Consider the following 27,069-nt stretch of genomic DNA (forward strand, 5'->3'; position numbering starts at 1 on the left):
GCTGTGAAAGGGAATGAAGACACCTGGATGAATCTTTCACCCCCTGGCACCTTTGAGGTGACATCACGCTTGCGTAAGTTAGATGAGATCAAGGCACAGCCACAGTTCCAGGACACTCAAAGGACTTGGGGCTGATGCTGCTTCTGGGCAAAGCTGGGGGCAGGATGAAATTTTAGCCCAGTGCCAGGCTCTAGGGAAACACATTTACAATGGCAGCTCTAGCAGCTGGATGGCAAGAGCACGGGGCAGGCAGCCTACTACTTAACCAAGGGGTGTCCAAGCACAGGGCAGGGTGTGAGGTCTTGCTCTGCTCCTAAGACACTGAAGGAATGGGTGGGTGGGTGTTTGGCCCAGTTTTACCTGGTGTGCATTGTAGTTGGGCTGGTTGTGGAGCAGTGGCGGGGGACAGATGGACAGATTATACTGCAGCGGCTGGCCCAGCAATGAGTACCGCCCATCACCTGCAAAAAGGAAGTAAATGTTTGTAGGGGTCTGAAGAAATCACAGGAAAGACCCAACCCTGTGCTATCCCCACTCCTTCCCCTTACCTTGTGCTGGGCCCATAGGCCGGGGGAACTGTGTGAGGACAGGGAGGGGGCTCAGCCCCGTGCAGACACTGTTGAGGTTGGTGACAGGAGATGGTGTTGGGGATTGGGTTGGGGACGTGATGGGACTGTTCAGCTGCGTGCTGGCCTGGGGGAGAGAGAGCGTTAAGACAGCCCCAGTGCTTGTGACTGGTCCCACACCTGTCTCATCACCACGGAATGAGCCCGCCCCGTCTCCCAGCCCATCCAGACAGCACGGATGCAGGGGTCCTTTCTCTCCCGCCAGGCTGCTCCCAAAAGATGAGCTGCCTTCTTCCCAGTCCTCTCAATACCTGAGCACTGGTGTCTGGGTTGTACAGGTCTCCTGGCTTCTGCCCCCGCTGGTCCAGGCTGTAGTACTTACAGTGGCTCCACTGCACCACAGGGGCATTCTGGGGGGCCTGGGGGCCATTGGGTACGTTCAGCTGCATCACAACCACGCCAGGGCCTGACGGAGACACCCCTGGGGAGAGACAGCAGCAGCAGTATTGCCCAGGCTCTGCGTGCTGGTGCTGCCACTGCTTGCTGTGGGACAAGAGGCAGCTGGCCTGTCTCTGCAGCTTTTCATCCTTCCCTGCAACAGCCCCTCCATACTCACTCCTCTGTCACTGCTGTCTGCCTGGGTGGGCTGCAAAAAGGCCCCACCAAGACCCAGCTGGGATCCCTCTCGAATATCACAGCTTACATCAGAGAACGACTACTTTTAATCCAGGAGAAATGCGAGCAGAGAGGACAAGTTGAAGGCAGCTCGGGTGACGTCTAAAAGCATCACAGCAAACTCCAGATAAAGGATCTAATCACAGAGCTGGGCTCGAGTACCCTGGTTCCAGCTCTTGCACCCATTCACCAGGCTCCAGCTCACTCCCCTGCAGCTGGGACGGGACAAAGCAGTCCTGATGCTCCTCTCATCCCCAGCGCTCGCTGGTCAAAGAGCTGCCCCGGCGATGCTAAGTGGTGGTGCCAGCAGAGGGAGTCTGCAGCCCACAGCAGCCCCCTCTGCCCGCTCCTACTCTGCCCACCCACTGCGGCCAGGAGATGCCAGGCGCAGGCCAGCATCAGCCTGGACCAAAGTTTGTGCACCACGTCTCGGTAATTCCCAGTGGGCTGTGGAACGGGTAAGACTAAGGAAACCCATCGCACAGAAGCTGCCAAACTTTGCTGTAATTGGCAGCTCTGTTCACTTCAGCCTCCACAAAACCTGATCCAATCTGCACAGAATCAGTGCCAACCCTGACCGGTGGCTCCTCTTACCTGAATACTGCTGCTGCATCTGAGGCGGGCTGCAGGGTGATGGGGACTGTGGCATCTGATACTGCTCAGAGCCAGGTGGCTGAAGGAACCCCACCGAAGGGCTGTGAAGCAGAGAGTGCTCTGGTGAGGAGCTGGGGATGGGGAGAAACAGCCTGCCCATCTGGGCACCAGCTCCCTCAGTACTTGAGATGGCTGGAAACACAGCTGCGTCTGAAGGAGCACAGGAAGCACCACATGCTGCAGGACAGCTGTGTCCCAGAAGCGCTGACTATGGGAGCTAGGATCAGGCAAGCTCAAGAGATGACCAGCACCTATGGTGCCCATCCACCTCCTCTAGCTGCAGGAGTAGGATGCTATGCCCTTTCCCTAGGGCAGCAGGACCTCACTCTCCCCAAGGCAGGCCAGGGATGCAGAAGCTTTACCTGGTGCCGTTCTGCTGGGCAGTTGGGATGACGCTGTAGTAGATGGGTACCCCTCCAGTCTGAAGCCCCCCCTGAACAGACTGGCTGGCTGGTACAAGCACTGGCTGCTGGAAGGGCTGCTGGACCACACTCTGGGACTCATTGGCCACGGGAACCTGTGCAGGGAGGAAAGAAGCAGCCCTACAGAATGACAGGTAACACCGAGCAGGAGCAGGCAGAACTGTCCCCAGAGAGACACCAACAAGGTCCACACAAAGGGAGAAGAGATGCCAGACAGTTGTCTACCATAGCCCAGAGCAATCTTGCCCAGGCAAGGGCAGCCCCTCCGAGCCTTTCTGCGAACACAATGGCAAAAGGACCAGCTGCACTCAGACCTCCTTCTCAAGGCATGTCCCCCACAGACTGAAACATGGACGTGCCCTCACTAAGCACGCACTACCTTCTCAAGGTAAGTCTCTGTCTTTGGCTCCATCACTCAGGCACAGGAACAGGGCACTTCCTGCAAGGCCTACACAGCTGAGGCCCCCTCCCCAGCAGCCCCCCATTGGAGACTAACTGATGCCTACCTGGTATGAAGGCAGTGGAGTGTACTGGACCATCAGGCCTTGCATCTGGCTCCCCATACCACTCCTCTGGCTGCTGAGAAGGCCGGGGGGCTGTGCCTGCTGCACTCCCATCATACTCTGCATCTGGCCCCCCATGCTGTTCCTCTGGCTGTTGAGGAGTCCAGAGGGCTGTGCCTGCTGCACTCCCATTACACCTTGGTATGTTTGCTGCTGGTTGGACATCATTGGCTGTAAACCTGTCAGAACAGGGTTTAAATGGAGCAGCTTCCCAGCTGGCCACAGGAGACAGCCTGAGGCTTGGCATATGAAGGCTCAAATCCTGCTTTGCTCCCATCTCTTGCTAAACAGTGGGAAAAGGGCTTCCCTTACAGCAGATGCAAAAAGACCTGAAGGAAGCTCTTTGCTTTCAATCCACCTTGCAGCACCTCAGTGCGTACGCTACACACTGAGACACAGGTGAGATCGCCTTCGCAGCCAGGCCAAGTTTCAGCTTTCCTTTGCACAGTCCAGAGGCCTTCTGTACAAGCCCAGCAAAGAGCGGGAGACAGGGAAGAGCAGCCTGGCCCGAGACAGCGCATGGCAGGTCACACAAGAGTGGCAGGAAAGGGAAACACACACCCCCAGCCCCGCTCCTCTACCCCTCCCCCCCTGCCCCCTTACCAGGCTGCTGGGACTGCTGGGGGAGCTGCTGAGGGCGCTGGGAGCTGTAGGCCACTGGGTGACTGAGAGATCGGTATTGCTGGCTGGAGTTTGGGTACTGTCCCGCAGGGTAGTAAGAAACCTGAATCTATCAGAATCAAGAAAACACGGTGATGAGAACACAAGAGGGAGTGAGATCAAGAAAGCTGGTCCCCCAGGACCAGTTTTCTCTCTCACCTGGCCTGGCTTCTGTTGAAGGAAACCAACTAGGGCTTTGGCTCTGGCCAGATGATAGCTCCTCAGGGAACCGCAGCCCCTTCCCGCTCCTCCCAGCCTCCACATCCAAGACTTTCCCAACACAGTAGTGCAAGAGCACAGGAGGCACAATTTTCATCACAGCTCAGGGGAACAACCCTAGAGGTCATAATGCCCTGCAGGACCCCAAAGAGAGCTTAGAGGCGTCAGCCCTGAATCTGGTCACTGTCCCTTCCCCAACACTATGAGCCAGGAATGGCCAGAGGCATTCCCAGATAAGTGCCTTGTGAGCTCAGAGGGACAAGGGGGCAGACACCATCCTGTGCCTAGCAAGGGTGCTTGCTGACCCGGAGCCTGGACCCCTGAGTATTGATCGATCATGAATAAGCAGCAGAAAAAGAGGGGACCCACTATCAAGGAACTGTTCTCTGGACTGCTCCCCACAAGCCCCTTGCCTGACAGCTTTGGGCCAAGGTGCACACCCCCTCCAGGCTTGCACATGTCCTTACTTGCTGGGGAGGCTGAATGTAGCCCTGGGGCTGCAGCACCTGCTGTGTGGGGGCCGTGTGCCCTGAGGCGGAGTAGTTGGAGGTTGGAATGGGCTGCCCAGGGGTTGCCATGATGAATCCTGTCTGCTGGGAGATGAGGGATGACTGGAACATAGCCGAGGAAGGATCCGCTGCTTCCGTAGAGCCCTGTCGGCTGAGGCTGATCTGCCCAAAGGGGTTGCTGAGTTCATCAGCCTGCATTGGGGATAAGTGGGAAGGATAGAGGAGGACAGCATGTAGGACAACAGCATGTAGGACATAGCTCTGCTGAGTAGATTGCAGACCCCTTCTCCCTACTCTGTGTGGAGGAGCTTGCCCCAGAAAGGTCCCCATAAATTAGCCACAGACCAAGAGCATTCTGCAGGACAGGGGGTAGGGGCATGCGAGCTGCTGGGGGTGCCCAAATGCTCAACGGACACTGGTGATATGCGGGGCCCCACACAGGCAGGGGTGGCCCCAGCCCAGAGACCACGTCCCATGGTGCACATCGTTCCCAAAAGACCCGGCAGAGACAACACAGGGGCTGACTGAGACCACAGGGCAGCCATGGCCCCTGGACCCCACTGCTGGGCACAAGCTTCGCTTCCTGGTGGAGCTCTGGGCTTGGCACTTGCTCTTCCCCAGGCTCTTTCCAAGACCAGCTACTCCAGCAGTGCTCAGCCCTGGTGGGTCCCACAGCCTCAGGCATCCCACTGCCTCGACCCCACTGCAGCGCGGAGCCTCCAAGAATCCCAAACCCACTGAGTGCAGTGTCCATGACATACCTGATTAGCAAAAGCTCACACAACACAAACACAGCACATGAGTACAACAGAGACAGTGCAGAAGAGGAAATGGGGTTTATACCAAGTTGTACTGCTGGGGTGGAGAGACTGGCAAGAGGACTTGGGGGCAGGAGCTTGGAGAATACTGAACAGGCTGCAGCGCTGGGACCGGCTAAGACCAGCAGAGAAGGGAGTGAAGGAGAGAGATTTGGGGGGGGGAAGGGAAGGATAGGAGGAAGGAGAGAAAGAAGGAACAACAAGGTTAGTCAACTGAGCCAACCGCAAACACAGAGGGGGGGCATTGCAGAGGGCTGGAAAGCACGGAGACCAGAATGGGAGAGCATTCGTCTTTCTGTGAAGACACACAGCCCGGCCAGGTGCTTTGTGAAAGCTGGGAAGGCTGACCACATCCGCAAAGCAGCTCTTGCCTGGCAGGAACAGTGACACAAGTTCACAAGGGCCAGCTATGGCCATTAGCAGCAGGAGCCACTTCCCCCTAGCACCACCTTTGTGTCTCTCCCATGCCACTGCCCGCTGGTGTGTGACACTGACACCCAGCTCTCTCCGCAGCGCTTCTTGGCCCTTCCTGCGGGTAGTGTCTTTTCTCCACTCTTGCCTTCTGCAGGGGCCCCTCTCACTTGTTGAAGACTGTCTACACCACCACCCAAATCAAGCACCACATACTACGCTTTGCGCACTGAACCTGTAATGGTCAGCACTGGGCTGGTTTTTTGATCATTTGATTTGACTTTTGGTGAAACAGAAGGTACATGGACATTGGGGACAGTGCATTTCAGACCTTTCGCCAAAAGTCAAACACACGAAAAAAGTCTTTCCAGTACCTAAACCATCAGAACAGCCAAACAGTAGAAGACACAGAATAAAACCCCAGCAAGACACAGTGATCCTGCACAAGCTCCAGAAGCCTGCTGTGTATTCAAACCTCCCACCCAGGGCACTGTGCTCTGTCCCATGCCATGCTACAGCCCCAGACAGACACTCCTGCTGGCCTCAGCGCTGGACCCTGGCTACCTCAGGAAGCCATCGCATCTGTAGAACTGAGATGTTTCCCTTGAGTCTCAGTATCCTCTGCAAACAGATTCACAACGCTGGAGCCAGTTTAGAGCCCAAAAACTACAATCTCCCCCCATCCTCATACAGATGGCAACAGACAACAAGGAGCTGTTCATGTTACCTCAGTAAAAGCTGTTTGAGGAGGCTTGTTTCCTCCTCCCATCCCATCTCACCGAGAACACTTAGAATCATAGAACAGCCCAGGTTGGAAGGGACCTTGGAAGTCCATCTAGTCCAACCTTTCATGGGGAAGGGAGCCTAGGTAAGAATATCTAGCACCCTCCCTGTCCAGTCACATCTTGAAAACCTCCAGTGTAACTTGCAGTTTTTTGCTGTAGGAGACATCATAAGATGATGCACCAGAAAGGATCTCTATAAAACTCACAGGCAGGCTGAGGTCCAGCACCAACACGCTGCTCTGAATAGGGCAGGATGGGAAGGTACCGAGGATGCTTCCCACACACACCACCCAGCTCTGCACCCACTGCACATGACGCAGCTTTGCTCTCCAAACCTGCCCACCAGGGCTGGCTCCCACCCCTTCCCCAGTCCTGCAGTGATACAGGGGCTGCTCTTGTGCTGTGGGTTTTTTACAGCTTCAGGAGCAGAAAAAAAGTATGTAGGAATGACAGCCATGAGTGCTCTTCCAGAGGGCTCCATCCTCAGAAATAGCCCTGCAGGCTGTGGAACATCACTTGGGTTTAACTCAGGGAGGGTCTGGAAGACACACTCAGGCACAGTCCCAGGTCTGCCTCTGCCCAGGACATCAGGTGACCAGCTGTGGGGATCAGCACTGGGGAGCTCAAACCCAACTACCATTTCTGACTGTTCCTCACCAGGAGGGCAACTGGTTCCAGAACATAACCCTGCCACTCAGCAAAGGGCTGCAAATCCCTTGCCAGGAAGGCTTCTGACCTGAGCAGATACAAAAGAGGTTGGCAAGTTCAGATGTCACAGCACAGCATCATATTGAGGCACAGCAAGGCCCCCGACCTTCTCCTGCTATCTGCCAACAGCACAGAGGGACTGTCACTCCCTAACAGGTAGCGTTAGTGTGAGGACACCCAAAACCCACTGGGCAAGCGTAGTCCAGAGCACTCTGGGTGTATGCTGGCTCTGCTTCTACCTCCCCCCTGCATCCCCAGGGAGCTTACCGAGCCCTGGATTCTGTGCAGCAAACTTACCTGGGATATCATGTGGTTACTCATGGCTGGCTGCTGCTGGGCTGCAGGTGGAAGTCCTTGGGGCTGCGGTGGTGGCTGTTGGGGTGGCTGCGGTTGAGGCTGCTGGGCTGTGCAAGGTAGGAGGCCACGGCTGGGCTGTGAAGAAGGGGACTGGGTGCACGCTTCAGGGGCGCCTAGTACCAAACCTTGAACAGAGAAAGGCATGCCAGGGTTGGTACCTGGGAGAGAAAAACATTGATTCGTTGCTGGGGAGGGTGGGGGGTAGATCCTGTCACTACCTGCCGTACTGCAGCCAGATTGCGTTCTCTGCTGTCCACATGGGAGCTGCCGCAGGGGACAGGGCGAGCAGGCTGCAGGCTAAGTTACCAGCCTGTCTCTGCTTCACAGCAAACCAAGGTGTTGATACCCTCAGGACTCCAAGTGATCGTACCTCTTTCCTCTCCATGTCCACGTACACACACGGACCCTCCACAGCTGGTCACAGCACCTTCTTCTCCCCTGACCTGCGCATGCCCTGCCCCACACAGGGAAGACCAGGATGCAATTCTTGTTCCAGACTATGGCCATGAGTTGTACAGCTGGTATTCCCAAAAGCGTGCTGCTCTCTCCCCTGACTTCAACCTAGCACCCTCACTCCAAGTGGACAGCCTGCGCAGCGGTCCCCACCCGCAGCTCTCAGGTAGCTGCTGTTTGTATAAACCTTCAACGCTACTCAGAACTGCGGGGAACTAAAAGGACAATGCCAGGCTCATATGACGAATCCAGCTGGCCTCTGCACACAGGACAGTGCATGCTTGGTGCAGGTGCTGGCAGGATTGGCACAGGGCAGTAAACACACATCTGCGTCGCAACTGCTTCTTCAGAGGGATGTGCCCTCTGCCTTTTCTGGAAAGCACCAGACACAAGTCTGGGCCCTCTATAAATGCCACGGGCTCTCTGCTGGGAAGAGGAGTCTGGCTGTCAACAGCAGCACCAGCCAGGTGAACGGCTCTCCACCCCAGATGAGGCACAGATTACAAGAAGAGGGAGCTGCCAGATACACCCATGTCAGCTCAGTACCACGAACCAGCCTGTGGAAAGCAGGTGGAGAGATGTTCCTAGTCACAGCTCAGTTCTGTAGTTAGGCACAGCCCCTTCTCGGACACTAATATGCTGTCCTGATCTGTTCAAGTGCTTGACCAGAACAAAGGTGGGAGTGACGGAATCCTATTTTACAGCCACATAGACCCAGCATACGCACATCTTTTGGGTAAAAGGGTAGGGGGGGGTGGCAGGCTGAAAGCAACTCCTTCCCATGGCAGAAAAAATCATTAGGAAGGAGCGCAATACATGCTGCAGGGCACCCAGCTGGGAAGTGCTCTCCTCAGTATTCCAGTCTTACTTCCAGAAATAAAAGGGCTGTGAAACTATTGCTTGATGCCCAGTAGCTGCTATTTAACTAATTCTGCCTCTGATCTACTGCATTTCAACAGCTGATCTTCAGGCATTCTGCTAAGGAGGTCTGTATCATCAGCCACATGGTGCAAAGGAAATATTTTGCTGACAGTTGCCCAGGGGCTGAATGCTGAGATGGAAAAGGAGCCCCAGAGTCCTAAGCACTTCCTCCCCCACAGAACAAACACGAGGATATGGAGGGTGGTGGTTCCCCTCCCCAAGTGAAAATTCCGTTGCATTCCCCCCCGCCGACGTTTCTAATCACTTGCCATTATATAAAGCCTGGAGAACAACTGGCTTCTGTTCCCAGGGGAGACTTGGAGGAAAAATACAGAAAGAGTAAAAAAGCAGATCCTCTCTTGCTCTACTTCACACACGGATGGGACAGATCTTCAAATAACTGCTCCCACCAGTTGATGAATCAGTCCCGGAGGCGGTTGCAATATACAGAATAAGTGCAGCTCTGAGCACAATGGAAACAGGGTCCCAAGAGATGATGTAGGCACCTTCAAACTGCAAGATGGAACGTGTGGTTTTCAAAGCCAGCCTGGGTACTAGAACAGTAGCCCAGCTGCCTTTTAGATCCATCCCTTTTGTTTGAAAGGGTTCTTGTGGAGCAGTCTAATCACCCACCAGCACAGATCTGCCCTCCCTTCCCAGTAACACGACACCTCTCAGCCATCTGGGGACCTGCTGCCTACCAGCCAGAATGGAGGAAGCTAGACAGTGAGACAACACTAGATTTTGCTCATTGATATTGCACAGCAATTGTAACCAGCTACCATATGGCTCCTCAGGTATCACTGGACCATTAAAATGAAAGCCAAGACCTGTGCTGCCTCTGCCACAAATGCCCTTTACAAGCAGTCATTTGAAAATAAAGGACCCTGCTCCCCACTGACAGAAGGGCTTGTGCCCTGCCAAGTGCAGCACACCACCTCTCAGGAGGCTGCTGTCAGTAACAGATCACCCGTGATGCTCCCCAGTAACGTTCTCTGTGCATGGGCTACCCTTTGTGTTACCTAGATGGTAAAGCAAGAACTGATCTGAAGCAGAGAAAGACTTCTGATGCTAATTCCCTTTGGCACTCCTGAGACCCTGAGCTGTATTCAATAGCTCTTGAGGAGCTGCAGGCCCTGCTTGCTGCTGTTATGTTTGCTCTCAGGGGTATAGTGAATCATTTTGAGAGAACATCGTAGGCAGATACCAATTAACACAGTCTTTGTCTGATGAGACAGACTGTGTGTCTGATGAGACAGACTAATTAGTGACACCCTTCCCTGGACCACCTTTGCTGGAATGCAAGGAAAAGTGCCAGACAGTTCACCCTGACTACATCTCCTTAGGGGTGTGAGGGATTCTGGGGAGCAGGAAGGAATGGCAACATAACTTGCAGCACAGCAGGGGAGAGAAAACAACAGAAAATTGGTAGCTTGAGTTCCAGGGTATGGGACTAAACAATGTCGTTTGTCTTAGATAACTCTACTAAAAGGAAGGAAGATCTGATGGCGAGTACCGAAAAAGCAGATGATGAACTAACGGGCATAACCCTGCCCAGGTACTGAATACATTCGGATGATGCCAACCATCTCCCATGTTAACCAGAGTCACTGACTAGAGCATCACGAGCCCTAGTCTCCCAGTCCAAAGACTATGTCTGCTAGGCGCCCTGTGGCAGAAGGTGTGCAGGGGAAACAGTACAGTACCTGCCCGGGATGTTCTGCTGGCAGTGCTGCCTTTGCTACTCCCGACGCTGTCCCCGCGTGTCAGGATGGAGATGCCACTGAAGCTGCTGGCTTTGGTAACAGGTGGTCGCAGGCTGCGGCTGGAGCCATCCGAGTCTGTGCTGCTCCACGGCCGAGGCTCCAGCGCCTTTATCTCGCTCTCTGTGCTGCTCTGGCGGCTGCCTGAGGCCCGGTTCAAGCTGTCCGGGTTGCCCCTGCAGAGACCGGATGCGTTAGACTGCACCTCCAGGGCAAAGGGGCAGCAGCAGGACCTGCAGGTGCCGCACCAGTACTACCGCACCGGGGTGGGGAGCCCCGCCAGCAGCTGGCTCTGTGACACAGCACGTTGGCACTTTGTACAGGGATCTGACAGCAAACAGACACCCTGGGTCACAGCTTTCTTGGCCATGCACTGTGAAGACCCAGATACTGCTGATCTTCCTTGGCACGTGTTGAGAGCTGGCTCCCGGCCCTTTTCCCTAGCCAGATCCCACCATGCAAGAGATGCCAGCAGGGTCAGAGCATGATCCCTTGCCAAAGCCCTCCTTGTCTCAGAACAGTGAGCTTTTAACAGAGGCCTTGAGACAAGGCTGATCAACACCTTGTGAGACTACTTTCCACACCAGCCCTGGTGAGGCTTCCTGCCCAGCTAGAGCAGCTACGTGCTGGTGTATCGCTACACTCAGGGCTGCACTCCCACTGATGACCTTAGCCCCAGGCCAGGTCTGGCCACAGCAGGACTTTATGGCGTATCAGCAAAATATTCCAAGCAGTGAGCCTGGTTTGTCAGCCCAGCTAAGGATTACAAGCACAGTAATGGGTTCCTGGGCTTTCACTGGGGAGGAATGGTGAGGAAGGCAATGCTGGAGGAGATGCTCATATGACGCTGCAGGTGGAGTCTGGCAGCAGCTCCACGCAGTTGTGGACAGGAAAAGATAGGCTTGGAAGGAACTTCTGAGGTGATGCCCTGGGCTGCTGGGAGCATGCGAGAGCCAAACGAAATACGTCTTTTGGAAAACCAGTACAATGGTTATATCCCTAAAGAGGTGACGGAACTGGACCACGCAGCCTCACACCCCAGATTACAGTGTGTGGGGAAGGGGCATGCCATGGTCTCTGTTCTGACTCAGCTGCAAACTCTGGTCCCCTGAGAACCCAGACCCTCCTCAAGTTCATTAACTGCTAATCCAGCAGCATAACGGTTCTGCTTTTTGTCTAAATGCTCTCCAAACTCCAGGCACACTACCACACCCTTGCTCCCTGACAGCACTGCCTTACCAGCTCCAGCAATGCCTTTCTCTCCATAAGCCTTACTACAACCTGTTTCGAAATGTGCCCATCAGCAGAGAGCTCTCTGCAATCAGATCTGTGCTTCAGCAGCACTAATAAAGGACTTCCAAGCAAGCAAAACAGACAGCTGTATTGCTCTGAATGCTGGATTTTGAGGACTGCAAGTCTCTGCAGTTCACACAGACATCATCTCCAGCACCACCACTGACGGAACCCCAGTCTCCTCAAGGGCTTCTGTATCTCTGTGCAGAGCTGAAAATGGTCATGAAGCCCACATATCCTCCCTCTCCCACTATGGAAACCACAACACAAAGACAGCAGGTTAACCAAGCTCTTCAGGGACTGGACACAACAGTCAGAAAAGCTCCTAGTGCAGCACTGGCTGCAGCTCAGCTCCTGAAGCTGCAATCACATCAGCAACGGGTTTTTTGCCACTTGCTAGGTGAGTTTTACTACAGCCCCATGGCTGATCTGAAAACTATACCACCTGCCTTGAACACCACTGCTGGAGGCAGACTCCAGGACACAGTCCCTGTAACTGTGCTGAGGACACTTGATTTTCCACGACAGCATTCCTCCAAGGTCAGCCTGAGCCATGTGATGGCCTAAGGAGAGGGGCAAAGCTGTTCCTACACTTGCTTAGATCCTCCTGTCCTGTTCATATACAGAAATGCTTCAGCTTTGGAGCTTTGGGTATTAAACGAGAGGACAGCAGGCACGAGGGTCTCTTCATTTTCATCCTGTTCTTTATCCTCCCACCTTCAGCAGCCTCCTGCAGCAGGGGTCTGTGCAAGGTGACTCGTCAGGCTATCTCCATCCTTCCTACCCATTCATCCACAGGAAAACTACTTTAGAAGAAAATGCTCCTCAAACATGTTCCCAGTGCCCTCGGCAGCATGCTCTGGTTCAAATGGCAGCCTGAGACACTTCACTGCCACCGTTCCTTAACCCAGCCTTTATAATCAGGGATAAGGGACAATCCCACTTTACCTGGATGATGATCCTGTCACTGTAAGGGCAAGGGCTTTCCTATCCTTTTGGGAAACAAGACGCGGAATGGTATGAAAACTGCTGGAATCCTCTGGCCTCCCCATTCCTCCCTGCCATTCCCACCTTCCAGCCCTCCATTTAAATTGATGAATCAGCAAAAAAGGACTCAAATTGATGTTGCAAAAAATACAACTTCAATAACTTCACAATCAGCCATGCATGGGGCAAACTTACTCAGCAGGACAATGTACAAAAGTCACACAGAGATACCTAAAAATCTGCCTCCGTTTGTGAGAACTAGAAGAAAAGCCTTCTTTGGAGATTCTGTCGGTTAACATCAGAAAAAAGCATCATTATAGAGTCATGCAGTCCTCTGCAGAGAAAGCCAGAGATACAAATAGTGTCTGCTAAACAGTACTAACCTGCTGTCGGTGAGATATCCATTCTGGCCAGTCTGAAAGCACGGAAAAGACATAGAGATGGGAAGGAGAGAAAATGGAGACTTAGTAACTTTGAAAGCAACAAACCCAGGCAATTTCAAAGCAAAGAGGAAGAAGGCACTAACAGTATGGGACTCAGACACAGTTTGTGTTGGGTACCAGTTACACGGTCACTCAGGAGTCTTGCTGAGCCTTCTGCACCCCAGTCCCATTCGGCTCTCCATCCTGGCCCATTAGGAACCTTTCCTGACATCCGCTACTCCGAGATGTCTCAAGAGTGTGCAAATCTCAGTCCTCAACTCCTTACTTCATTGCCCTAAGACAGCTTTGATGGTAGCTTTGTCAATGAACAATTAAGGCCAGACATACATGGATCCTGATTTTCTAAATGCAGACACAATTATTCAGAGCCATGAAAAAAAGCCAGAGGGCTCAAAGTCAGCCCAGCCCATCCCCTGACACTCACCCCTGCCTCTGGAAGTCAGATGCAAAGCACTGGCTCAGCCCATGAGCACAGAGCAAGGGTAAGTACATGCCCACCCAGTGCTGTGCTAACGCGGGACAGCATCTGCTCTGGTCCATGACTGCAGGCAGAGCTGCTCACCAACATGTCTGGACAGCTTGGCGCCTGTGCAGGTAAGACCAGCCCATGATCACAACTAGCTGGACAGTCATCAGCTGAGGTGACTTGGCTAGGGACTCGGCACAGTGGCTGCCTTAATGTCCTGCCTGGACAGGCTCATGGCAATTCCCATTAGGAAAAATGAAAGGCGTTGACCCAAAGACGCTCAAAAGCAGCAGGCAAGGAGCTGGATGTCAAACATGATCCATGGCAGACAGGCACTTGGAATCATCCTTGATTGCATCGTTTCCCCACTTGGCACAGTGTGGAGAGCTGCCTCCAGCTGGCAGACAAGTATCCAACACAGCAGAGCACAACAGCCTCTCTGAGCCAGACGTGAGCAAGGAACACAGCTCCAGCTTAGAGGAGTTCCAGGTACGCAGCAGAGATCTCAAGGGAGCAATAACCAAGCTGGACACTTTGTAAGAAAGACAATACGTACTGCCCAGATTCACCCTGCAAAGGCACAGAGGCCTGCCTGATACTCCATGGGCAGCACTGCTCGGTCAGGAGGTCGAAGCTGCAGCACTGGAGAGAAGCTGGGGAAGAGCTGCTGCTCCTTTCAGGTTCATCAACTGATTTGCTAGTCATCCCAGAAATGCCACTGCGTAAGCTTTATAATCTTGCTGGGCAGCAAGGAACAAAACTGCCTCCTGTGTCAGACTCCACATACCTACTGCTCCCTGAAACAGGCAATTTAGGGAAGGAGCAAACTGGAGAGCGGAGGTGTGGCTCCTCTATCTCAATGTCTTAGACATCTTTCTTAGGAGCTGGAATTCAATGGTAGATACTAAGAACACTGGGAAATGCAGACAAAAGGCAACGACGAGATCTGACTTCTGTGACAAAGTTCCAGGAGGGTACCTGGCAAGTGAGTCATCCAAGCTTACCTCTCGTGCAAATATCCGCTCCCTGACCCGCTGATACTCTTCCTCTCGCTCTTCTATAGATTTGCTCCTTCTCCCATCCTGCAAGGGGAGTCTGATCTGAAGGGACAAACACATCTCAGCGGGTCAGCAGTTGCCAATGGGAGCAGGGGGCACAGCCAGCTGCTGATATTTTTACTTAGCAGTGTCAGTGTGTGCATGATGCCTGGATGCAATGACACAACCTCTGCCTTTGAACCTACCTTCTGGACACCTATGTCTAGGGATGAACATCCTGGAGGTCTTAGTGCACTCCACCTCCTGGATCAAGCACAACCACTCTGCCTGAACTCTGCCTAATTTGGAAAGGACAGATCAGGAACATCATCATGTGCTTCTGAAAGACAGTCTATTCCCAGGGGTCAAAATCTAAAGGCCACTCCTTAGAGCACATGCCAACACACCAGACTCCTGCTCAGTCATAGATTCTGTGCTTCATGGGTAGCTGCACCACCTGCAGAGTGCCACCACGGGGAAAACAGAAACTGATACTGATTGCAGTGACCAGCTCCCCATCCTGACTACTTAAGTTCAGAAACATGACCCAAAGCAAGCAACAGCGGTACGTTGGGGCAATGTAAAGATGGGAGCTACAAGAGCAAAGAGCATGAGATCCCTGGTGAAGAGGTCTCCTGTCTCTTGCCCGTTTCTGATGTTCAACTTTCTGTCTGGCACAGGCTGGGAAAACAGCCACAGATGAGCAAGCTAGCTCTGCGTTACAGGTGTGGTGCCACCTGTGACAGCCCAAAGGCAACCAGAGATTCAGGTGAGGTTTTGGCTCCGATGACTGGCAACGCTGCTGAGCTCAGAGTGTTTCATTTTGCCGATGGTTTCCTTCTAGCAGCTCTGCAAGGTCCTGATGACTTCACAGCTTGAGTCGCTGCAAGGCCCAGGGAGGGGTGGGAGAGATGCTTGGCAACACTCAGCTCTGGGGCATTTCCAAGGAAACCTTAGCAAAAGGCTTCACCTTAAAGCCCGGCCCAGTCACCAGTCGATACTCAGGGTACAGAAAAGTACCCCCATAGAACCCACACAAATTCTTCATGCATTTCCACAGTATTTTGTAAAGTTTTCATGATATATATCTAGATGATGCTGCTTGGGTAGGGTGAAAGCTTCTATTAAAGAAAGCTACTGCAGGAAACCCAAGAGAAATTTATAGAGTTGTTCTCAGTTTAGAAGTCGCATTTGACTTTCACAAAGTATGCAAATACCCCACTGCCACCCCTTACCTGATTATCATCTCGGTCCATGCTGGTATCGTCTCGTTTTAGGATAAACCTCTGTGGGAACTCTGCATTCTTCTCGTCTTTGATGTGCTCAGAGAACCTCTGCTCAGGGCTGCAGGAAGAATCAGCCCTTGTTAGCAGGGCAAAAAAGGACATAGCACTGTCTTCATAAAACCACTGCTTTGCAGGGAGTGAGGGGGTGTGCAAAGATGTCTGTGGTGTTAAATCTCTCCTTTGTCTGATGGCAACAAGATCTCCTGCCCCTTCTTTAAGAACTACGGAGAGCTAGGAAGGGCTTTCAAATACATATGCTTAGGACTGGAAGTGAAGGATTCTTCTCTCCTAGAGAGGGGACCTGCCCTTCTTACCGACGCAAAAAAATGTGTCCATCCTGCTCTGGACCGTGCCAGGGCTCTGTGTCTGGGGGCCATGTAGCACCATGCAGGGCAGGGAAGGGAGGGGGATGCTAGCCCAGTTGTTTTCCCTTCCTCCCGCTTACATTCGTGTATTACTGGTCTTGTTGATAATGACCGCCTTCCCGGTTTGGTCAACGTTATGGTCCATGCCGAAGTAGGCAGCCACCCGGTGCAGCAGCATCCTATGGTACGAGGTCATCTGAGGGAACTTCTTAAACTGATTGCTGAGCAGAGGGGAGAAAGCATTGGAATTTAGAAAGCCTTGAAACAGACGATAATCTGACACCAGAAGAGAGATCAAGGCCAGAAATGCCTTAACCAGATCCCAGATCAGACCATGTCACCTACTCCAAGCAGTCAATCGTGACTCAAGTGCTGCTTCTTACACTGAGAGGGAGTGTGGGCTTACACTGCTTTGCCAGACAGAGTTGGGCTAATTCAGGGGCTCAAGCTGAATAGGCCTTTCCTGAAACAAGACCAGCTTGTGCAGAAATGCACATGGTTGTTTCTAAGCAGGAACAGGAGGCAGAATCAGTACTTATTCTTCAACATCTCTGATCCTATTAGGTAAAGAAGTCTGCAAGCTCTGCTGCAGACACCCGTTCTATCTCACATTCTGGGATGTGAATCCTGCCTCTGGGCTTTGCACCCTGAATTTACACTAGGGAGAAGCACAATGGCACTAACCTCCTTCGAAGTGGATATAATGTTAAAGCAACCGATACCAAATCAGTATGATACACAGAAACTTTGTGTACGGCCAAAAGGAGGTGGAGGATGTACAAGAGAACAGGCCTCCTAACCAGTGTGACCAAAAGACACTCGCTCTTCTCCTGGGTGCCCAAGCTCCTAAACTGTAAGTTACAAACCTCTTTTGCTTGACATAAACGTGATGATCACTTACTTGTTATCACTAATAAATTCCAGAATCTCCTGTTCTAACTTTAGCAGCATCATTCTGTCCCTGTCAAGAAAAGAAAAAGCAAAAGGCCACCTTTAAAGACAGTGAAACACAGCTTTCTTCGCTTGGTACTCCCCCTCTCTGCAACAAAGTCACAAATACCTGGAGCAAGCAACACTATTAACCAGGCTTCATATATCCTCCGCACTAAAAAACTCCACATTTTTTCATACATACTAAATGAATCGCCAGATTTTTTTCAGTTTAAAGTTATTGTTTTGGTAACGGTGCCTGGCTTTTGGTAACACTGAATCTGCTCTGCTGGAAGCTCCACTAGCAGAGACTCCAGCTTTGCTATTCCTATGCCAACATTTGCCTTGATTACATTTATTACTGACACAGCAGTGGTTCGTTTAGAGGTTGGTATTTGACAATCACTTATAGAAAGGGTTTTAAAGCAATCAAGATTCCTTCCTGCTTGCATTTAAACAAATTATTTTTCCTCTTTCTCTCTCTCTGTAATACACAATCACATGTTTTGATTGACTGCAGTATATAAAATTACAGTTGTGCTTTTTGTTTCTACACTGCACCAGCTCTAGTAACATTCTTTGAATTCCAAAAAGTAAAACACCCTTTGAAGTACTTTCTGTAGTTGCTGTAGTCCCCCCTCCTCCCAAGATGCACACATACATATATACACACACACACACACACCCCACAGGTTTAAGAGTCAATCAAACAAGCACCGGTCGCCAGGTGCTCCCTCCCTTCACTCCACAAGCAAGTTGGTTTACTGACTAGGGACCTACCGTGGGTTTTTTTTCAGTGTATTTACTAAAAATTCATGCAAATCTATTCCAGTGGAGTCTGTATATTCCTGGCTGGAATCTGAAACAACAACAGCAGCAGAACACATTAACAAAACACTACACCAGAACAGGCTGAAGGGAAGAAGTGTGTGTCTCACTACACACGAGGATGATGTCCTCACGTCGCTGCTGGAGGAAATTCAGCCTCATGCTCAACACTGACTGTTCACGACAGGAAGAGAACAGCCCACCTTGTTAGAGAACTGCACAGGCTGGGACCCACATCACCTGGGCTCAAGTCCAGTTTCTAGCACAGGCTCTGAATGCACCCCCTGGTTTCTCAGTCTGTAAAATAGGGACTGGATATCCTTTCCTCTGTGGGCAGCAGGATCAGTACACTACTACAGAACGCTACGAGCACAAGGCCCCATCAGGAGGACACCACAGAAAGGGAGAGCAGATCAGCTCAGGGAAGGAAACCTTGTTCCTAAACCCAACCACTCAGAGCACACTCAGGACATTCCATGCCCTTACTGGAGGCCCCTGCAAGTGTGGTACACCATACTTTTGTGCAAGCAACTTCTGCACCTTTGATCCCACAAGCTGTTTAACCAGAAAGCCCCGCTGGCCCTGCTCTTCCCCTCTCCCCACACCCTTTTTAATTCAAAAGTAATCGCAGAAAAAACAGTAAGTGAAACTGAATCTGCACCAGTGCAGAGTTGCTGTCTGTACAAGGATTTCAGGTGCAATTTGCTCACCAGATTAGATGTGTATCTGCAAGTCACTTCTGTGCCCCAAAATCATACACACAGGATCATACAGCAGAAACTTAGCTCGCCTCCTTGCAACCTCACTTTCTTGCCACTTGTGTCAGGTTTTATAAAATCAAACCTAAACTGAAAGCAAAAGTCTATACAGTGGGTCTTGGGTTTGCATCTGCACATTTAAAAAGCCACCAGGTCAGTGTAAACTATGCAGGAAGCCTGCAAGTCTGCTGGGCCACGTGCCAATCTAGAGAAACCGCTCCCCTCCCTTCCCATGCTTTGCTCCAGAAAGGATGCTACAAAACCAATCCATTCCTGCACAGTCACCAGCAGAGACAACTGCTCTGCTTCCAACAACTGTACCACTGGCCAGCAGAATTCTCCAAGTGGGTAAGACAGGATCTGCCCTGTTCAAATGAGCACCTGACCTCGAGAAAGCATTTTCCTTGGTGTCTTGTCTTTATTCTTGTCTTTTTCTTCTTTCTCAGCCCCATCTTTCGTTGACTTTTCCTCTTCCTTGTCAGAGGGGCAGCTAACGTGCAACTGAATGATGTCCTGGAACAAAACAAACCAGGTTGGTCTGAGTCAGTTGGACACTCCTCGGAACCACTGCCACGGCTGGAGATGCTGGTAGCCGAGCAAGGCATCATGGAATGGCAGGGGATGACTCAGGCTGCAGATCAGAGATGTTCTGTAAGAAGCCCCATTCTGAGAGCAGTCTCTCCCCACACTCCTCCCAACGAGAAGCCTTTGGCAGGCTCCGAGGGGACTCTCAACAGCATCTGGCACTGTTGAAAACCCATCTTGCCTGGATCACCTCAGAATCTAAGTCACTTGCTTCCCTGTTCGAAGCTGATAAAATAAAGCTATTCCGTTTTGGACTCAGAAGTGCTTAAGGTGAGGTAGGTCCTGCATCATTTCAGTAAGACTCTACCGTCTAACATGGAAAGAGAAAGGGCATGAGGAGATAACAGAACACACGGCAAAAAGCATCGGTGGCGTGATGAGCGGTCCCTGTGCCACATTAGGCTTTCTGATGTTTCTTTTCACCTCCTCTCTTGAGCTGCAACTGCCCAGCGTGGCCTGAGGATTCATTCTGCTCTACGGGAAGAAATGTTAAACACCAGTAGGATTGTCAAAGGCAATCTCAGATGATGCACTGCTCAAATTCAAGTTAAAACTGCACTGCTCTTCGTGCTGGCTGATCTTTCCCCATCCTTCTGCCTTTACACACTGGTGCAGCTCTGTGGCACCAGGATGTGTGCTTAGGGTTGTTTTAAAAGCCGTCTAGTGGCCCTACAGTTCTAAGGGAAACCCAAACAAAAGACAGGAAAGCAGCCTCTGCAGCTGGGAGCCTCAACACAAGGAAGGCTTAGAGGCCAAGAACCCTATTCACCACAAGGATGAGGTGGTCTAGGCAGCACTTGGCAGTGGCACAGGCCAGGTTTGTCCTTATCAATGGAAAGTAATGTAGAAGTCTCTGATCTGGCACCACAGACCTAAGCTGGTGACTCTGCACAGTGTGGTACTACATCAGCTCCACAAAGATGGGCTGTAGCTAGCCACAACCTGATCTACAGTGAGCCAGCTCAGAGCTCCACACACTGCACCATCCTGTGCTTCTAAAGCTTATGTGGGCAGAGAAAGCTCAATCCATCTGCTCTTGCCGGGCCTGACAGGTTCTCAGCACCTCCCTGGCTGGTGCCCACCTTCAAGCTTCAGATTCCCTGTCACTACCCACAGTGACCACGGATGAGGATCATCTCTGCAGAGCACTGCGTATCACTTCTGTGAGCTGACTGCTTTCAGTCACTGCAGCCTGAGCTGCATGGAAAGGGCTTGCATAAAAACTTTCTTTCCATGCCCAAAACACCAGGGGTTTTTTGGGGCCATAAATCTGCACAACTTGAGTAGTTGTAGGCGCTCAGTGAGTTGATGCAGACAATTCCTCATAAGAGGAGGGTTGCGACTGTACACATACGAGCAGTGCTCACAGGCACGACCACTTCCTTCAAAAGCAGGCTCTTGTGGGAAACTCTTGGCTCTCAGAGGCACAAGCCCAGGACAGGACATCACTTCTAGCAAAATGTGGATTTTCTGGGCTTCCATACTCCACAGTTTGTCTCATTCTAGGCCTACCTGGGACTCCAGCAGCCCATCTACAAAGGGGCTAGACGATTCTTCACATACAGCCAAACTCCTGACCAGTTTAAGCTTTGAATTAGACTGGAGAAGGAAAAGAAAGAGTATAGTTAAGACACCTCAGCCAAAACACACACACTTAAGTTCACACTGCTGCATCACCAAACCACTCCTGCAGTTATTGCCCACTAAACTGCTAAAGAGGAGGACTACCAACCTAGCTTCTTGCAGCAAAGAGGAATATACAAAGGCTTGGTGTCCTAGAGCAAATCAGAACTTTCTTCCTTCAGTCTTTGATTCGGATTTGAACCAACCAAATTTTAGGTGAGACAGTTCCCTGTCATAATTCATGCACTCTTTGACCTCTTTAGCCAGAGCAATTACAGCCTCTCCCCTCCTCACCTGGCAAGAATTAAAACTATTAACAAAGGATACAGCTGAAACCAACTATTTTACTGGTTTTTTAGCAGTGAAGATTGTTACTATTCTTCATTAAAAAACCTGTCATCCCATTGACAACTTGCCTGTTTGACCTGATGACTTGGGTTATTTTGAGTAATGTAGTAGTGTTTAGAGGAAATGCTTAAAATAAAACCTGCACTTTCAGGACTCTTGGCAATTGGCTCACTTGGGTGACAAACTGGAAAAAATAAATTAACCAGTCACATGAGATCTCAGGCAGGATCAACAATATGGAGAAAGGTCCGAGATGCACAGCCACGTTCTGCCCTAGGTATAGACAAGGCAGGAACTAGAATCACAGCCTGTGCAGGTACTGCACAGAGTCCTGGCTTTTAAGGTCAAACAGAACCATTAGAATTTTTTTTTTTTTTCTGAACACTCTGTAGGTCATAAACAGCACATCTACTTTCATCAAAAACAAACCCAGGCAGAAACCCTGTTACAAATATAAATGGTCTCCCCTCTCTCCTATGCCTCAGGGCAAAAGCTGCCTTCATTTGGATCTGAACTTTTGTGAAAGCTAAAAAAAAAAAAACAACAAAAAAAAAAAAGGGAGGGGAAGAAACCTTTGCCCTCTCAATCACAGTTTCAAAATCAAGCCCTGAGCAACCTAGTCAAATGTCATAGCTGTCCTTGTTTTGAGTAGGGGGCTGGACTAAATGAATCCCAGCTGGACGAGATGGACTCCTGAATTATGTTTCTGTAACTGCCAAGCCTGGAAAATTCGTGGTCACTTTTGATAAACCACTTCAGTAGTTACTACCAAATTTTGTAAAGAAAAACTGAGGTTAAGGCTAAGGCTAAGAAAGGTTAAAAAAAAAAAAAAAAAAAAAAAAAATCACACAATGGCTGCATTCTTACCCTGAGATTTTGCCTACAAACAATGTTCTAGCACAGTGGTGTCCTGGTGCCTATTACCAGCAAAAGTTTTGGTTTCACTAAGACGGACACGCCGTCGTTACGGGAGCAAGCGTGGTACTCCCTGTAGAAAAGGGGGCCTTACGTGAAACCAGACAGTTTTACTTTAGTTTGTGCACTGCCCTGTCCCTCCAGTGACACATCTGAATTTCATTTCTCATGTTCTGGGCTCTGGGGAGGGGACATGTGCTGAGACCCCACCTGGAGTCCTGCATCCAGCTCTGGAGCCCTCAGCACAGGACAGACATGGACCTGCTGGAGCAGGTCCAGAGGAGGCCCCAGCAATGATCTGAGGGCTGGAACCCCTCTGCTGTTGAGGAAAGGCTGAGAGTTGGGGCTGTTCAGCCTGGAGAAGACAAGGCTCTGAGGACACCTTAGAGCAGCCTTCCAGCACGTGAAGGGGCCTACAAGGGAGCTGGAGAAGGACTTTTTACAACAGCGTGTAGTGATAGGACAAGGGGTACTGGCTTCAAACTGAAAGAGGGTAGATTTACACTAGATATTAGAAAGAAGTTCTTTATTATGAGGGTGGTGAGGCACTGGAACAGGCTGCGCAGAGAGGCTGTGGATGCCCCCTCCCTCGAAGTGCTCAAGGCCAGGCTGGATGAGGCTTTGAGCAACCTGGTCTAGTGGAAGGTGTCCCTGTCCACGGCAGTGGGGTTGGAACTGGATGATCTATAAGGTCAAACCATTTTATGAGTCTATGAAGTGTGGCAGTTAATAGCAACAAACAGCTCCTTCATGGGTCAGCGTGTGTTAAAAAGGAGCACTCACACTCCAGCGCATGGAAAGTTACTGTCCTGAACCATCACATTCCTTCTGGGGACAGAAAGACTTGAGAGTACCACTCTAAGGCTGGCATCATAACTCGGCTCAGAACAGCCAAAAGAAGGACAGGATGTCAGAAGAGGTCATACCTTGGCTCTTTTTCTGGCGTGTCCGTGACTTGAAGTTCGCCTCTGCGGAGAAAGGAAATAGAAGGCAAAAAGCTGAATCTGAATGTGTTTGCTGAGCAAGCCAGCACAACACTGAGCATGTAAAATGACTCTGAAGAAAATCTCCAGCTGACAGCAAAGGAAGCATGTGCAAACAGGAGAACCTAGAGAACTGTCCTGTCAGGCCCCAGATGGGCAAAAACTGCTTAAACTTCACGTGGATTAGACCCGGTTCCTCTGTTTCTGACAGAACCAGCCCAACTGTGGGACCACACGGCACACAGGTGGAGGTGCACGACACGCTTTTAAGTGGGAAAATCAGAAGTCTTCTACCATTCCTGGGAAATGAAGGGGGTTCTAACACAGTGGATCATGAGAGACACACACTGCTGCTCTGACTTAAGAGACACTGATTAATCTTTTCTCCCTGTCTTCTAAGAAACCTGTTGCCATTCCAAGTTACACCGTGACCAAAGTCAGGCTCTCTCTGAGCAACACCAGTGTCTACCCATGCAGTGGTTGAACAAACCTGGCGCCCGCCACCAGCTTTAAACGCAGAAGCATTCAGCAGATTGTTGAGGGTGGGCATTTCTTCAAGCTCGACACTAAGCCAAAAGCCCAAGTGACACGAAAGCAGAGCAGTAGAAATGAGTCCCAGCACCCTCCAAATGATGCTTGCACAGATTTTCTTTTTTTTTTCCTTGCTGAAATGAAATCCCAAAGCATTCACCTCCTATTTGGGCATTTTTAACAGCACCAAAGCAATGGCCAAGCACCATTCCTGAAACCAAGCTCTCCCTGGGATGCCTTCACTTTACATTAAGTCACTAACTGATCCTTAAGTCAAAAAAAGGAATAAGAGCGAGGTAACAGCCATGGGACTAGAACCTCGGGACTGAGCACAAGTGCTCAGTGCTTTCAGGAGCATGCCAGTCTCATTTTCTCCTGGGTTCAAAGAGGTTTTAAATTATTCCACTCCGAGTAGAACAGATTCAGCTAAAGAGAGCAGCCTGTACACACACAGTCTGTACGGTATAGTGCACCCTTGCGAGGTGGCAGCACAGGTTTAAGCACCTTTCAGAAAGGACAGCAAGTAGCTTGTGTTTGCCAAGTAGAAGCAGAGGGCCCAGACCCGCGAGCTGGTGGAAGCGACTACCCACTTGTCTGCACTTACCTGAGATTCCTGGCGCACGCTGACCTCCTCCCCAACATCCTTCTCCACCTCCTCCTTGCTTGGTGACCTGGATGCATATTTGGTTTTGTTCACAGATTCCTCGACCACCTTCTTTTCAGACTCCTTCATTATTTCCAGAGACTCCTGTGTTGTGTTGCTGTTTGACATCTTCAGAGCCCTGCAACGCAGCAGTGGGCACCTGCCAGAAGACATGACAGAATGGGTAGAAGGGAGTCAGGGGGCGGAAGGAGTTTCTATCTGGAACACAAACTCTTGCACATGTAGGTTGTAACATCCTTGCAACTCATCTTGTGTACAAAGATCCCAAACCAAGCACTCCAGTGACAGCCCACCCACTCATCCCTTGGACGCAGCCCCTTGCAGCCCCTGGCTCCAGCGGACCTTGCAGGAGCTCCATGATTTTCACCAGGACTCTGGAGACTCTAGCAGGGCTGAATAAGTCTCTTGAGATATACAGAGGTCTCCAGTGCAGGCACTCTGCCTGCTAACTTCTTTGATGTGGGAGAGAGACTGATGGTAGTCCTAATGCTAGCAAGTCTCCAGATCCAGGGAATTCAGCAGGTGAAATAAGCAACCAGAGGAGGTGTGCTCTGCCCCAGGACAAATAACAACAACAACAACAACAACATCTGCATTTTTTTCCCCAAATCCAAGCTCAGTCCTTCTTGCAGTGACCCAAATCTTCAGTGAGAGAATAGCCTTGTACCCACGACATTGCTCTGGTTCTTCCTGTGAAATAAGGTAACCCCTGATATCTTCCCTCTAGCTGCTTCTGGTTAGATACTTCAGGAAAAATGGGAGTCAAACAATAATAGTCTGATTACAGATTAAGATGAAAAAACAATGCTCCCTGACAAAGTTGCATTTAATTACTTCCTTTTGATTAGCAAAAACACAGGCAGCCCACAGAGCCCCTGAAACCACCTGTGAATCAGAGCCGAATCTAGACAGGGCAGCAACACACGCCTCAGTCTGCTGACAGTCTTAAACAGGAGCAATGAATGTCACACATCCATTCATCAAATTAAGTGTTAATTCCAAACCAATTTTCTAGAACTGAGAGGTGGGCCTTCTCAGCTAACTCAAAGCAGGCGTCTCTGAGCTCGAGTGAGGACTAAGCCAGCTTATGTAGGACTGCAGAGCGATTCCGGTACTGAGAAACACACTTGTGGAAACCCTGCCTGCACAGAACCCAGTGTTCGTGCTGATGACAGATGAGGAGGCTGGATAAAGGCAGGATAAAAAGCAGCCCCATTGAGAGAAGTTTCCAAAAAGAAAAGGGGAAGCCTAAATTTGAGAAAGGCTCAAACAAAAGGCCTGGGCACTGGAAAACACAGCTGATGTTTAACAACTTGTTTTACTAATTACTTTGGCAGAACGTGGCTGATAAAGAGTCGGATCTCTCAGATATTTATTGACTCTTGGTTGTGCACTGGAACTGCTAATATTCATTAACTAATTCAACCTTTAATTGGTGGGGCTGCTGAACATAAAACATGTATTTGACTCTTACTGCAGCTACTGGAATCAGTTCCCGGTGCAGCGAGTGAGAGCGCAATCAACTGCTTCCAGTTCTCGGGTTTGTAACAAACCTGTCACGACACACAGGGCAGATGCTCTGTTGCACAGGGAAACCCCTGTGGCAGGGCAGCAGCCAGAGAAACCACAGCACCGTGCAGCAAGAGTGCCCGGGAGATGCCAGCACTGCACCGGATCCAAGTGAGAGGATGGGACAGGTCACTTCCTGACAAAAGGAGGAAGCCATGGTCACCCTAGCTTTCCTTCACACCTCTCATCGCCTGTTCTAGACTTAGGATGAACCTTCCCTCAGCAACAAGACACACTGCTGTCAGTTTAGAGTCACAGATGGGAGAACCAGGAAAGGAAAAAGTTACTTAGCCCAAGGCCCGGATGAGTAAGTGGCACCTGGAGGTTCTGTAGGAAATACCCTCATTGACCCCAGAAAATCCATGGAAAAAGGCTGCAGGGAAAGCAAAAAATGCTAGTATGGACAAAGCTGACAGGGCCACGCCATCCCGTATCTGCGCAGGAACCAGTACGTTTCAAAGCAGACACACGTACCTGTGAGATCCATGGGGATGCTCTGGGTTGATACAGGCAAGCGGCCACATCCCAGCACCGTATGAAAACAAGGTCCCTCTCACTAGAGAGAACTGCTGGAAGACCCCAACCACCTCTCACGAGTGTTCACTCTGGAGCAGGAGGGTTACAAACCCCACTGTTAATTCCATAAGCCACTGCCCATGTAGCACACCTGAAAGTGTGCAGATGAGACCACGAGGGGCCAGAGGATCTCTTCTCACCCGAGGGGCAATGTTGAACAAACATAACTGGGCAAGCCCCCCGTGCCTGCTGCAGTGCTGAGCCAGGCTCCTTCAGCCCACATTCGTCACACTGTACCAAGCAGGCTGTCCCACAGCCACACTGCTGGCTCCTGGCAGAAGACAGCTGCCATCAATAGCTTGTTACAGAAAGCAACCAGAGGAGTCTGCTGTTGATGTTAGCCTCGCAAGACGATTCTGCAAACACCTCTCCCTTCTGGCTGCTAATGATTTCCAAGC

At 50.9% G+C, this 27,069-nt stretch overlaps 1 protein-coding gene across 14 annotated transcripts in view; it reads right to left on the reverse strand.

Moving 5' to 3' along the window:
* R3HDM2 (R3H domain containing 2) overlaps positions 1-27,069 on the reverse strand; it is a 62,683-nt gene that overhangs the window by 2,489 nt on the left and 33,125 nt on the right. For 4 of the 14 annotated variants that reach the window (XM_075445810.1, XM_075445809.1, XM_075445808.1 and 1 more), the window contains 22 exons: positions 24,467-24,665; positions 23,275-23,316; positions 20,975-21,061; positions 19,264-19,390; positions 18,072-18,150; positions 17,263-17,322; positions 16,442-16,582; positions 15,946-16,054; positions 14,678-14,773; positions 13,148-13,179; positions 12,996-13,049; positions 10,428-10,660; positions 7,288-7,472; positions 5,112-5,201; positions 4,227-4,460; positions 3,484-3,610; positions 2,824-3,059; positions 2,258-2,412; positions 1,836-1,936; positions 878-1,047; positions 549-693; positions 361-461 (listed from right to left, as the gene is read on the reverse strand). In XM_075445810.1, the coding sequence (XP_075301925.1) occupies positions 361-461; positions 549-693; positions 878-1,047; positions 1,836-1,936; positions 2,258-2,412; positions 2,824-3,059; positions 3,484-3,610; positions 4,227-4,460; positions 5,112-5,201; positions 7,288-7,472; positions 10,428-10,660; positions 12,996-13,049; positions 13,148-13,179; positions 14,678-14,773; positions 15,946-16,054; positions 16,442-16,582; positions 17,263-17,322; positions 18,072-18,150; positions 19,264-19,390; positions 20,975-21,061; positions 23,275-23,316; positions 24,467-24,634 (2,772 nt within the window). In that variant the 5' untranslated portion in view covers positions 24,635-24,665. The remainder of the gene's footprint in view (positions 1-360; positions 462-548; positions 694-877; positions 1,048-1,835; positions 1,937-2,257; positions 2,413-2,823; positions 3,060-3,483; positions 3,611-4,226; positions 4,461-5,111; positions 5,202-7,287; positions 7,473-10,427; positions 10,661-12,995; positions 13,050-13,147; positions 13,180-14,677; positions 14,774-15,945; positions 16,055-16,441; positions 16,583-17,262; positions 17,323-18,071; positions 18,151-19,263; positions 19,391-20,974; positions 21,062-23,274; positions 23,317-24,466; positions 24,666-27,069) is intronic. The other 10 variants (XM_075445807.1, XM_075445811.1, XM_075445813.1 and 7 more) reach the window with 10 other exon arrangements.

Source organism: Opisthocomus hoazin, chromosome 32 (genome assembly GCF_030867145.1).
Source record: "Opisthocomus hoazin isolate bOpiHoa1 chromosome 32, bOpiHoa1.hap1, whole genome shotgun sequence".
Lineage (NCBI taxonomy): Eukaryota > Metazoa > Chordata > Aves > Opisthocomiformes > Opisthocomidae > Opisthocomus > Opisthocomus hoazin.